Below are 13,895 nucleotides of genomic sequence, written 5' to 3'. Positions count from 1 at the left end.
AAGCCTAAAGACAGTGGCTTACCATGGCAGCATGCAAGGTGAATTCTGTTGCCCCGACCTGCGTCTGTGATCTCTAGCAGCAAAGCCACAGGCACTCAATATTAAGAGGCAAAATGCGACCTTGCACAGAAATCACATGTGCTATGTAATGTGAATAGTATACACCGTGAAAGAGTATAAGCATTGTTCTGAAAAATGTATCTTTTAAAAAAATTCTCTCCTTTTTTCACTCCCTCCAGCAGGTGCAAATGTTTCAAGCCTCCCTCCTCCTTCCCGAAGGCTATCCCAGATAAGGCGTCGTAAAAAAAAGACGAGAGAAGAGATGTTTTCCGAAATCATGCAATCCACCAGGAATGAAAGAGCTCATCTGAATGAGTGGAAGGAGACGGTTTGCAAGTATAGGAAAGAAGCCAGTGACCGTGAGGACAGGAGGGACCAACGTGAGGACATGAGGGACCAACGTGAGGACAGAAGGGACCAACGTGAGGAGAGGAGAGACGCTCGAGATGAGAGGTGGCGGCAGGAAGATCAGAGGAGTCGGGAAGCAACGCTGGGGCTGCTGCGTGAGCAAACAGACATGCTCCGGCGTCTGGTGGAGCTTCAGGAACGGCTGCTGGAGAACAGAGTGCCGCTACAGCCCCTGTATAACCCCCCTACCTCCTCACCATGTTCCATAGCCTCCACACCCAGACGTGTAAGAACACGGGGGGGGAGGCTCCGTACACCCTCCCATTCCACCCCAGTGGACAGCCCAAGCAAAAGGCTGCCATTTTTTTAACCTTTTTTTACTGGGCTTTTCCTTCCCGCAGATCCTCCTCCCAAACCCCACTCAGGTTCTGTGCCGCTACAGCCCCTGTATAACCCCCCTACCTCCTCACCATGTTCCATAGCCTCCACACCCAGACGTGTAAGAACACGGGGGGGGGAGGCTCCGTACACCCTCCCATTCCACCCCAGTGGACAGCCCAAGCAAAAGGCTGCCATTTTCTTAACCTTTTTTTACTGGGCTTTTCCTTCCCGCTGATCCTCCTCCCAAACCCCACTCAGGTTCTCTCCCTCTTTTTATAATCAATTAATAAAGAATAAATGATTTTTAAACAATGGTGACTTTATTTCCTTTGAAAGCAAGCTGGGGGAAGGGGGAGGGTGGGTTCCTTACAGAGAATGAGTCAATAAAGGGGGCGGGTTTTCAGGAAGGATAAACAAACATAAATTTCACACTGTAGCCTGGCCAGTCATGAAACTGGTTTTCAAAGCTTCCCTAATGCGCAGCGCTTCATCGTGTGCTCTTCTAATCGCCCTGGTGTCTGGCTGCGAGTAATCAGCAGCCAGGCGATTTGCCTCAGCCTCCCACCCTGCCATAAAGGTCTCCCCCTTGCTCTCACAGAGATTGTGAAGCACACAGCAAGCAGTAATAACAATGGGGATATTGGTTTGGCTGAGGTCTGAGCGAGTCAATAAGGATCGCCAGCGACCTTTTAAACGGCCAAATGCACATTCTACCACCATTCTGCACTTGCTCAGCCTGTAGTTGAACAACTCCTGACTCCTGTCCAGGCTGCCTGTGTATGGCTTCATGAGCCATGGCATTAAGGGGTAGGCTGGGTCCCCAAGAATAACAATTGGCATTTCAACATCCCCCACGGTTATTTTCTGGTCCGGAAAGTAAGTCCCTTGCTGCAGCCGTTTAAACAGATTGGTGTTCCTGAAGACGCGAGCGTCATGAACCCTTCCCGGCCAGCCCACATGGATGTTGGTGAAACGTCCCTTGTGATCCACAAGTGCTTGCAGCACCATTGAGAAGTACCCCTTGCGGTTTATGTACTGGGTACCCTGGTGCTCCGGTGCCAAGATAGGAATATGGGTTCCATCTATTGCCCCACCACAGTTAGGGAATCCCATTGCAGCAAAGCCATCCACTATGACCTGCACATTTCCCAGAGTCACTACCTTTCGTAGCAGCACCTCCGTGATTGCTTTGGCTACTTGCATCACAGCAGCCCCCACAGTAGATTTGCCCACTCCAAATTGATTCCCGACTGACCGGTAGCTGTCTGGCGTTGCAAGCTTCCACAGGGCTATCGCCACTCGCTTCTCAACTGTGAGGGCTGCTCTCATCTTGGTATTCTGGCGCTTCAGGGCAGGGGAAAGCAAGTCACAAAGTTCCATGAAAGTGCCCTTACGCATGCGAAAGTTTCTCAGCCACTGGGAATCGTCCCACACCTGCAACACTATGCGGTCCCACCAGTCTGTGCTTGTTTCCCGGGCCCAGAATCGGCGTTCCAAGCCTATAACCTGGCCCATTAACATCATAATCTCCAAAGCACCGGGGCCCGCGGTCTCAGAGAATTCTGTGTCCGTGTCCATGTCCTCATCACGCTGGTCGCTGCGCTGCAATCGCCGCCTCCTCCTCCTCGCCTCTTTTTTCTGGTCCTGTGTAAGCATAAACTCCACGAGAAAGCGCGAGGTGTTTATAATGTTCAAGACTGCGTTCTGGAGCACAACGGGATCCATGCTTGATGCAGAATGGAGTCTGCAGAGTTCACTCAGGAAAAAAGGCGCGAAATGGTTGTCTGCCGTTGCTTTCAGGGAGGGAGGGGGAGGCTGTACCCAGAACTACCTGCGACAATGTTTTTTGCCCCATCATGCACTGGGGTCTCAACCCAGAATTCCAAGGGGGGTGGAGACTGCGGGATCTATGGGATAGCTATGGAAAAGCTACCCACAATGCAACGCTCTGGAAATCGATGCTACTATGGTAGCTTGGACGCAAACCACCGAATTAATGGTGCCTAGTGTGGCCGAATACATTCGAATTTATAAAATCGGTTTCCTAAATTCGAATTATATAAATTCGAATTAATCCTGTAGTGTAGACATACCCTTAGAACAGCCTAGCTCCATCCTCTTTGGAACCCCCCTTCCGGTAGTTGAAGGCTGCTATCATTTCCTCACTCTTCTCTTCTGCAGACTAAACAAGCCCAGTTCCCGCAGCCTCTCATCGTAAGTCATGTGCCCCAGCCCCCTGATTTTTTGTTGCCCTCCACTGGACTCTCTCTAATTTGTCCACATCCTTTCTGTAGTGGGGGCCCAAAACTGGACACAATACTCCAGATGTAGCCTCACCAGTGCCGAATAGAGGGGAATAATCACTTCCCTCGATCTACTGGCAGTGCTCCTACTATTGCAGCCCAATATGCCGTTAGCCTTCTTGGCAATAAGAGCACACTGCTGACTCATATCCAGCTTCTCATTCACTGTAATCCCCAGGTCCTTTTCTGCAGAACTGCTGCTTAGCCAGTCGGTCCCCAGCCTGTAGCAGTGCATGGGATTCTTCCGTCCTAAATCCAGGACTCTGCACTTGTCCTTGTTGGACCTCATCAGATTTCTTTTGGCCCAATCCTCCAATTTGTCTAGGTCAGTCTGGACCTTATCTCTACCCTCTAGCATATCTACCTCTCCCTCCCAGCTTAGTGTCATCCACGAACTTGCTGAGGGTGCAATTTATCCCATCATCCAGATCATTAATAAAGATGTTGAACAAAACCGGCCCCAGGACCGACCCCTGGGGCACTCTGCTTGATACTGGCTGCCAACTAGACATCGGGCCATTGATCACTACCCATTGAGCCCGACAATCTAGCCAGCTTTATATCCACCTTATAGTCCATTCATCCAATCCATACTTTTTTAACTTGCTGGCAAGAATACTGTGGGAGACTGTATCAAAAGCTTATATCACGTCCACTGCTTTACCTGTATCCACAGAGCCAGTTATTTCATCATAGAAGGCAATCAGGTCGGTCAGGCATGACTTGCACTTGGTGAATCCATGCTGACTGTTCCTGATCACCTTCCTCTCCTCCAAGTGCTTCAAAATGGTTTCCTTGAGGACCTGCTCCATGATTTTTCCAGGGACTGAGGTGAGGCTGACCGGTCTGTAGTTTCCCAGGTTCTCCTTCTTCCCTTTTTTAAAGATGGGCACTATATTTGCTTTTTTCCAATCGTCCAGTACCTCCCCCGATTGCCATGAGTTTTCAAAGCTAATGGCCAATGGCTCCACAATCACATCAGCCAATTCCCTCAGCACCCTCGGATGCATTGCATCCAGCCCCATGGACTTGTGCATGTTTAGCTTTTCTAAATAGTCCTTAATCTGTTCTTTCACCACTGAGGGCTGCTCATCTTCTCCCCATACTGTGTTGCCCAGGACAGCAGTGTGGGAGCTGACCTTGTCTGTGAAGCCCAAGGCAAAAAAAGCATCGAGTACTTCAGCTTTTTCCACACATCTGTCACTAGGTTGCCTCCCCCATTCAGTAAGGGTCCCACACTTTCCCTGACCTTTTTCTTGTTGCTAACATACCTGTAGAAACCCTTCTTGTTACACTTCACATCCCTTGCTAGCTGCAACTCTAGTTGTGTTTTGGCCCTCCTGATTACACCCCTGCATGCTCGAGCAATATTTTTATACTCCTCCCTAGTCATCTGACCAAGTTTCCACTTCTTGTAAGCTTCCTTTCTGTGTTTAAGCTCGCCGAAGATTTCTCTGTTAAGCCAAGCTGGTTGCCTGCCATATTTGCTATTCGTTCTGTACATCAGGATGGTTTGTTCCTGCGCCCTCAATAAGGCTTCTTTAAAATATAGCCAGCTTTCCCGGATTCCTTTCCCCATCATATTAGCCTCCCAGGGGATCCTGCCCATCAGTCCCCTAAGGAGTCAAAGTCTGCTTTTCTGAAGGCCAGGGTACGTATTTTGCAACTCTCCTTTCTTCCTTTTGTGAGGATCCTGAACTCAACCATCTCATGGTCACTGCTGCCCAGGTTGCCACCCACTTCCACTTCCGCTACCAGTCCTTCCCTGTTTGTAAGCAGCACGTGCTGCACAATTTCCCTGGTGCTGCACAATTTTGGGAACCTTCTGGGGATCATTGGGACTGTATGAGCACAGTCCCAGCATTCAGTATTTATAAATGAGGTAGAAAGGGCTTTTCAGCCCCGCATTTCAGTTCCCTCTGCTAAATTCCAGAATCCGGTGAGAGAGTGGAGCTCTGAGGAGTATGAGAATGTATGAGTGGGTAGCATCAGCACACAAAGGCAAAACTCTCTAGAACCACCACAATTACTGGAAGCCTCTTCAGGTTATCAATTATGGGAGTCTACCTAGCAATACAAACTTCAAGAAGGTGGGCTGAAAATTTCTAACTAAACAAGGATCAAAGAATTTCCTCCCAATGCAGACCATCATATCTAGATGCCAGATGACTGGAGACAGTCTTGGTAAACGTGTGTCCAAAACTCCAAGTAGAATTGCTGCATATAGTTGTAATGGAAACACTATGGAAGCAGGCTATCCGTAGCAGAGTGAGATCTAAGGCTCTCTCATAATATTACCCTAGCTGAAGCATGACACATCTCAATGCCTAATCTAATCCATTTCAACAGGCTTAGAGTGGAAATGGCATTTCCCTTACGCTGGTTCCCAATGTTACAAAAAGTTTATATTAGGAGGCTTCCTAAATGGAGTCATCCCATTAAAATAGAATATAACATCCCCTTAACATCAAGTATATGAAGCCTAGTTTTTCCCAGGTGAAATGAGGTTTTGGAAGGATAGCCAGGAGATGAATGCTCTGATTTAAGTGAAACTCGTTTTGTCAAAAAAAATCTATGCAAACACAAAGACAACTTTGTCCCCGTGGAATACAGTGAAAGAAGGATCAGTCATCAAAGCCTCACTCAGTCTGTTCACATATGTAATTGTGATTTTTTTTTTTTTTTTAGTGTCAGGTGAAATAAAGCACACTCTCCCAGCAGGTCAGCATGTGCATCCATTAACTTTATCAGCACTGAGCTAAGATCCCATACAGAGACAAAGTCTCTGACCTGTGGAAACTCATTAAGGAATTACATGATGGTGGCATGGCTGAAGACTTTATAATTTTCAGTTGGAATTTGGTGTTCATAGAGAGCGTAGTTAGGTACTTTGATTGATGACAGAGAGAGGCTGAGAGCTTCAGATATCATTTATAGTCTAAATTCAATACTCTTTGGGCAGGGCCCGGTGACAAACTGTTCTTCTTCATGTCATTGCTTCCACAGAGCCCTCCTGTGGGAGTTGCATGTCAAGTCAAGGAGCCACAGAAGTAGGAGCAGTTAACTGGCAATTTGGAAACCCATAGAAATCCCTGGAACTCAATATTTCATAGGCAGAAGGAGGGGTATTTACAGTTTGAATGCACTTCCCCTTTGGTCCAAAACACAGGGCCGGCTCCAGGCACCAGCCCAGCAAGCAGGTGCTTGGGGCGGCCAACGGAGAGGGGCGGCATGTCCGGCTCTTCGGCGGCAATTTGGCGGCGGGTCCCTCACTCCCTCTGGGAGCAAAGGACCCGCCGCCGAATTGCCGCCGAAGACTGAAGCGACGGCGGTAGAGCAGATCGCGATCGCGGCTTTTTTTTTTTTTCCACTTTTTTTCTTTTTGCTGCTTGGGGCGGCAAAAATCCTGGAGCCGGCCCTGCCAAAACAGTACAGATCTATTGACATTCTGGGCACATTGCAAAGCCCATCCTTTCCCCCAAGTTAGGGAAAGGAGTGTGAAGGGAAATTTGAGTGTTTGTATCTGAGAGAATAGCAAATACTTGAGGTATTTTTAATTGGTACCTGTTGTTTGGCTGATTTATCTTTGTTATCTGGCAAGCAGTAGTGCTGGTTCGGTTTTGTTCTGACTTGCAATTTTAATGATTAATATAATAATGAATAGAGCTTGGGAGAGGTACTTTGTAATTTATTATATATTGCAATAAATAGAATGCAATGAAATAGCTTTTGTTGATAGGCCTGTTAATACAGATAAATCAGAATTAAGATTATGCTGAAATGATTTTGTTTTTGTTGCAGTGAAAATCAATCCTGAACTCGGGCCAAACCCTGCAGCCTTTACTTCAGAAACTCCTAAGAGTCCACAGGATTTGGCCTCTAATTTTGTAGGCTAAATATTTTACTTGAATTACCTAGGTAGTAAAAACAGATTTGTGTATTAATGTGCATAAATTGTATTTATATATTTTTTCAACACAGAGATTTCCTCTTCTAAAGCACTATTGTTGTTTAATGTGTTATTTATTTGCAGGAAATGGATAATTTGATACCTTGCCCTAATTTCTTATTTGTACAGTTGAAAAATACTTCCAAAAATAATTTTAAAGGGTTCAAATTTTATTTTCTATTTTTACTGGCCATCTAGAATTAACATAGTGAGTGTAAATCATTGGCAATTTGTGAATCTGATGAAAAATGTATTCGAACAGTTTAAGCTTCAGCATGTCTTACTGTTGCTGCAGCTGCACCAACATTTACACGATCATCATCCAGAAAATTTATGCTGTCAGCTGTCACACTGAAAGTCGGTAATGCAGTATACAGTCTTCTAAATGTTTACTGAAATAGTTCAAATGTTTATGAAAAATAGAAAACTTGCATATGGTCTAAAATGTTGTGCCATTTATTGGTGTCATAAAGGTTTTTTTTTTTTTTTTGTATGTGCACAAAACTTTACAATAACATCTGGGACACATTCTGTGAGGACACTGTGCCAAATCTGTGGTCATCTAATGACTCCTGTGCATATTTTGCATGTGAAATGGCATTAAAACTTCTGCCTTTACAATTTTGCTCTTTAATGTGTAATTCAGGTAACATTGAAAATATCACATATTTTCCCAGTGATTAAAATGAAGCAAAACAGATGGGGTTAATGGAAAACCATGGCACATGATAATTGCAAGTATTCACTTGTGTTTTTATTAGTAAATCTAAATGTAGCATAAGAAGAAAATGTTAAGTAAATTCTGGTTAGGCTAGATTCCTTTCACATTAATATATTCAAAAACTTCAAAAGACACACATAAATTGTAAATGCTCCAATGCATGTGTAAGTTCTTTAGGACTGTCTCTCTGGGTCAGAAATTGATATGCAAATATAACAGTAAAAATGACAGAAGTATGTGTTTCTACTTTAACTTAAAAACAAAACAAAACAAAAAAACCAGCACCACTGGACAGCTGTATTATAAATGTATGCTCCCATCCTGAAAATGCTTCTGCATGTGAGTAGTCTCTGAGGGCATTGGGGAGATCCACATGTGTAAAGTCACTCATTTGTGCAAGTGTCTTCAGGATCAGGGCCATAGAACTGGAAAATACAAAGAAATACTCACCATAATAAAAAACTGCTCTAATTCTAAAATATTTCCTTGTAAAAGCTTCCACTCTTTAAGCATGCAATTCGAAATTATTATATATTATTCTTTCACATATGTTTTCTTTTTGAATCCTTAGATTTTAAAAATGACCAGTATTATGGATTTCTCAGTACCGCAAAAGAACATTGGAATGTCTGACATGATTTAGTTTACCTCTAGGTTTGAGCATCATTTGACCACCAGTTGACTTATTCAAAGCTTGAGATATATAAATACAGCATACTCTTTGTTTATTTTGTTACTTATTTTATGCCATGGTATATGGGTGTTATAACACTAAGCCTTTTGTAAATCATTGTTTAGTACATGTAAGACTCCAAGTAAGACTATTTTCTCATTTATGTTAAAGAAAAAGCTCCAGTGTACTAAAAAGAATCTTCCACTGTTAAATATATGGGGGGAAAAGGTATTGTTTTTCCTTCCATGATAACACACACAATCAGATGCAAAATAATGGGGATGGAGGAGGGATTGCAGAATCACTATTTATTTTAGGTGTTCTATTCTGTTATTGGTTGTGGTCGTGTTTGAACTTATTTGAAATAAAATATTTGGAAAACTTGCTTGTTATCTCCACAATATTTAGTTTTTTATAGCAGGAGGGTTTTTTTTTTTTACTTCAGTAAATATTTTCACAATAAGGAGTGTTAGAAATTAATAGATAGACAGCTCTTCATTTAAAAAATAATTAAAAAGTTGCAATTACCAAAATACGCTAATCTGTATTGATACAACATCACACTAAACCTTTCTCCGTTTCAAGCACAATTTTCTTGTTAATCCAGCTCAGTAATGTCTCTTTCCCTTCTATTATGGCTCAGCTCAGCTTCGCTGATTTCAGCAGTTTTGTTTAAGCCAAGTCTGGCTTTAAAGTGCTGCATTTTCTTCACATATAAAACTGTTTATTATACTATGAACTAAACACCAACAACCTAACCTGGTGCAAATCAATACTTTTTAAAGCAGTGTATTTTTTTTATTAATACAAATAGAAACTTTGGTCTCGTGATTATTTTTCTTGCATGCTAGGATCCTTGAGGGCTGGTCTACACAACATTTTGTAATGCTTTGTGTAACTCCTTACTGTGGATGCAGTTATATATTTACTGTAGCATATTTATATTTAGTAAATTTAACAAAATCAGCTGTTTTGATATAAATACTCTATATGGATATAACTGTATCCACACTTGAAATTGCACCAAAACGGTATAGACAAGCCCTTAATAGTAATTGGAAGAACACATTTTAGCACTTGAGTGGTAAATTGATCTATATTCTTGCTCTATATTAGGTCAGCTACCCACAGTCCCAAGGAGAAGTTTTGGCAGCCATGGATCAGTGGGAAATGGGGTACCCCAAGCCTGTCCCCTTTGCCATGACCAAACACCAGCACTGGGGAGGGTTAAGAAGAAGGTTCAGCCATGATGGTGGCCCTAAACCAAACCCCCTGTGCAGGGGGAATCCACATGGAGCCCTTTAAACTCTGTGAAATGCAGGATGCTTTATGCCACCAGAAAGGTAAAAAATAGCCTTAATGGGACAGAGGATCTAGCCCATCTTTTGAATAAGAGGTATCCCTGCTGCAAGTTAAAGTTATTCCTGTTCCTTTCATGATGACTGTGTGTTAGTACCAAATTACACTTTTCATAGCACGTGTCTACTAATATGTTGTGCCTTTATGATAACCAGATACAGAGATTGAGTCTAAACTAACTAACCTATGTTTCAGTATTATGTGCTTTATATTTTTTTTGTTCATATCTTTAAAAGAGTTGTTTTTTAAAGGAGATATTTATTCTGTCTTGTACAGCACCTAGCACAATGGGGTCCTGGTGCATGACAGTGGCTCTAAGGTGCTACTGCAATATAATAATAGTAGTTTTGAATAGTCTGTTTAATGCCATTTGCAAATGAGCACTATATAAATGTAATTTTGTTACTTTTTCAATAAGGAAAACTAAAATGTGAATATAACAATCCTGTTCTGATTGATACATTTTGGTCTTGGCTTGGAGAATCTCTTTCTGGGGGAATCTACTGTCACACCCTCCCACACATCCCTTCTTGTAGTAAAGGCTGGTTGTTTCTGACAAATGGCTTCCTCCAAGAGGACCTAATATATCAACTTATTATGAATTCACCAACTGATGGGCATATACATTTTAGCACGATTAGCCAATAAAAATAAATACATCTGCAGCGAACATGGTACACTATAGGCAGCCTTGCACTATAATACTAAACAGGAAACAGCAGCATATGAATCTGCAACTGGCTTCTCTAGAGGCTGCACACTTCCACAGGTGATAGCAAGGGTGGATCTGGCTCTGGAACTATCTCTGAAACAAGCTGACAAAGAGCTGATAGCATTGTAGAATTTAGTTTCTTCTTGGATTTATTTTGCTTTTAATGCACTTTGGTTGTGATAAGTTTGCTCAGTTATTCTGTGTGTAGCTAATGTCCGGCACGTGAGAGTCTTTTGCAAGGCCTGTGTAGTGATAGAACTTGGCTCCTGTTCCCAATGTGCTTCGGTTGCAGGGACCACATAGTGTACATGCCATTTGTGGATCATTTGCCATTTGGTTTTGGTTGTTGGGGAAAGTTGAACAATCTTCCTTCCCCCTGCTGACCCGTTGTGACCTTCAACATTTCCGTTCAAAATATTATACAAGAAATTTGGGGGAGGGGGAAGGGTTGGATATAACTAAGATAGGGCCAAATGATACCCACCTTCAGTGAAACTCTGAGCAGGGGAAAAGGGTTTGGGGAAACTCAATAAGGTGAACCTTGCAGAGTTTCTATTTTTTCGTTCTTGTACTGAAGACTGAGAGGGATTCTAATCTCATGGGAATTCCCCCAATCTTGCAGAACCTGGGATTCTATGGGGAAATAAAGTTACAGCTGCATGATTCCTGAAGCATATGGATCCCCTCACATTTCTGGCTGGCCTTCTCCTCACCTCTGGATGCATGGTTTTGGGTACGTTCTGCTGTTTCCTTGATTGTATACAAAGGACTCTGTCTTGCAAACTGCTGGCACTCTGGTCCTGATTCAATGAAGATCATAAGCACATGCTTAAAGATAGCTGTGTGCTTCAGTGGATCATGGCCAGAGTGCTGAGTACCCTGTAGGATTAAGTCCTAGGGCTATGATCAAAACCTATTTTTAAGTCAATGGAAAGGCTCCCATTGACTTCAGTGGGCTTTGGATCAGGCCCTAAGACTTTCCCTGAGGTGAGGGGAAGATCCTCAGAAGAATGTTCATGCCAGTAAGAACCCTGCAGATTTCAATTTTCCCCCAGTTCTATACTGTAGAGATTCCTTTGGCAACATCATTCATGTGGAACAGACTCTGTTGAACTTACAAAAATCACACTTTTATTACACCACTCACCGGGTGGATTTCTGCTTGGAAGTCCATTGGCATTTGAGGGGAATGTCTGAGTAGAGTAAGTGCTGCCTAGGTTTACTTTCCACCTTCTACCTTGCCATGCCCTCCCATACCTCCATGCCCATCTGTGTTATGTAAGCCTAGCAGGGCAGCGCTTCTGCTAGCTTGTGTGAAGGGGTAGGAGTACATCATTGCCCTTTAAGCACATGTTTTCCCCACTCTGCTTCAGGGGTCGTTCATACCACATCCCAATCAGATGCAATTCTTCTTGCTCTGATGTACTGTTATGTACATGCGTATGTAAAATATGTTTCATTATATGTGTAAATATATCCTGTATATTATGTAAAAATTACCACTCTTATACTGATTATAGATTATAATCCCATCTCACTGTTAAAAAAATGGCTACTTTTTTCATACAGATAAGTATAAAACAAAAAAGTCTGACTTTGGAAATGTTAAGTTAAGTTTCCAGCAACAGCATTATCTTGGCCACGTTCCCTGTCCTTTATATTTAATGATATGCATTGAGCATGAAGAGAGGTATATCAAACTACATGTTTAGAGTTAAAAGAAAAATAGTAGTTCTCTATTTGCAACCTTTATTTTGCATGTCCTGACCTAATTGTGCAACCTTATTCTTGCATTAACATTTTGTTGCATTTAATAAGTAGATGTGTATAATATATATGCGTACATTGTATACACTTATCTATGTCTGTCCTTTTGAATGTAGGTATGTATCTTGTGCACTGGGATGCCCGTATGAAGGAAACATCATACCAGCTAAAGTGGCAGAAGTAAGAATGCATCTGTCTTTCATATGTTTTAAACACGCTTGAATTATTTTCTCTGTTTAATCCTAGAAGGGTCAATAATTAATCAAAATCAATGTAAAAGGAACACAAAAACCAAACAAACTCTAGACTTGGGTGAATAATTTTGCTCAGCACTATCCGCTTAGATGTAAAGAAAATAATGTGCTTTGGAGGTAATCCATCACAAAGCAAAAAATTAGGAGTTATTTCCTTCAAACAGAAGGGCAAGGAAATACTTTGGAAAATAGACTCAAACGCACATGAGAATAGACCATGTTGCATGAGATTTTTTCCAGCATGATCCCCTGTAAGCAGCAGCTGCTGTTAAATTCACTATGTGCCGACACCAGTTTGCTGCTCCCCTACAGTCAAACTTGCCATTGAATCGTGGTCCTCTGGGCATACAGCACCCAAGTGCTGGCATCTGCAGTAGCTGCACTAATTGAGAGAATGGACCAGGGACCCACTCACAAAATACTTTCCTACTACAAAGCTGTTGGGGGGCATAAGTGCATAAGGAAGGGGAGACTGATGAACGCGGTTAAAAGAGGCTGCCTTCCCAAGTAGGGAAAGAGACAAGAGGCAAAGCTGACAGGAAAGTAAGGCCTGGTCTGCACTACACAGTTAGGTCAACATAAGCTGCCTTGCGTTGACTTAGCTGTGGAAGTGTCTTCACTGAAATTTGGCTCCCGCTTGCTAAGTACCTCTCTATGCTGATTTAGTAACACCACCTCCCCGAGCGGTGTAGAGTCACGGTCGATGTAATTAGGTGTCAGTGTAGACACTGCGTTGCTTACGTTGACTTGCTGGCCTCTGGAGCCATCCCTTGCTCCACACTGACAATACAATTGATAAAGATGCTCCTGGTGAGGACATGCACCACTGACAGGAGCCAAGCGTGCACGCGCGCGCACACACACACACACACACACACACACGCAATTTAATAACTGCGGTGGCTCTATCCTGACACAAGTTAGGTTGACATAATTTTGTAGTATAGACATGGCCTAAGAAACAGCTGGATAGGCCTCCAGCAGAGAGAGAGAGAGAGAGGGAGAATTGTGGAAATGAGAGGGGAAAGAGAAATCAAGAGGCACAATAAAACAGGGGTAACAGCTGTAAAGATTGTCATTCTGGGGAAAGACACATCACACTCTTGGCCTTTGGCAATACTCCCTTTTTCCCCCCCCCAATTGCTTTTGCAGCCAGTCAACATTTGTATTCAGCGTGGGGAGCTTGCAAGGCATGTCCTCTCTCTCCACATCTTCTCTGCGTACTGGTGCCAGTTGGAGCTTGCGATAATGCTCCCACAGCAGCCACACACTTATGCTCTCTGGAAAATTTGCTAGATTGGAAGGTATTCAGTATTTCTGAATTAACTGGTTTTAAGAAGAAGTGAAAGTTAAGTGGCACAGCTTTAG

The 13,895-nt window shown here is 43.0% G+C and overlaps 1 protein-coding gene across 1 annotated transcript in view; it reads left to right on the top strand.

The window, feature by feature from the left end:
- Nucleotides 1–13,895, top strand: part of HMGCLL1 (3-hydroxy-3-methylglutaryl-CoA lyase like 1) — a 108,887-nt gene that overhangs the window by 46,822 nt on the left and 48,170 nt on the right. Inside the window, exon 6 of the mRNA XM_065401372.1 lies at nucleotides 12,390–12,453. Coding sequence (XP_065257444.1) covers nucleotides 12,390–12,453 — 64 coding nt within the window. The remainder of the gene's footprint in view (nucleotides 1–12,389; nucleotides 12,454–13,895) is intronic.

The sequence above is a fragment of the Emys orbicularis genome, chromosome 3 (genome assembly GCF_028017835.1).
Source record: "Emys orbicularis isolate rEmyOrb1 chromosome 3, rEmyOrb1.hap1, whole genome shotgun sequence".
NCBI classification, from domain to species: Eukaryota; Metazoa; Chordata; order Testudines; family Emydidae; genus Emys; species Emys orbicularis.
This window is presented reverse-complemented; position numbering and strand designations above follow the sequence as displayed.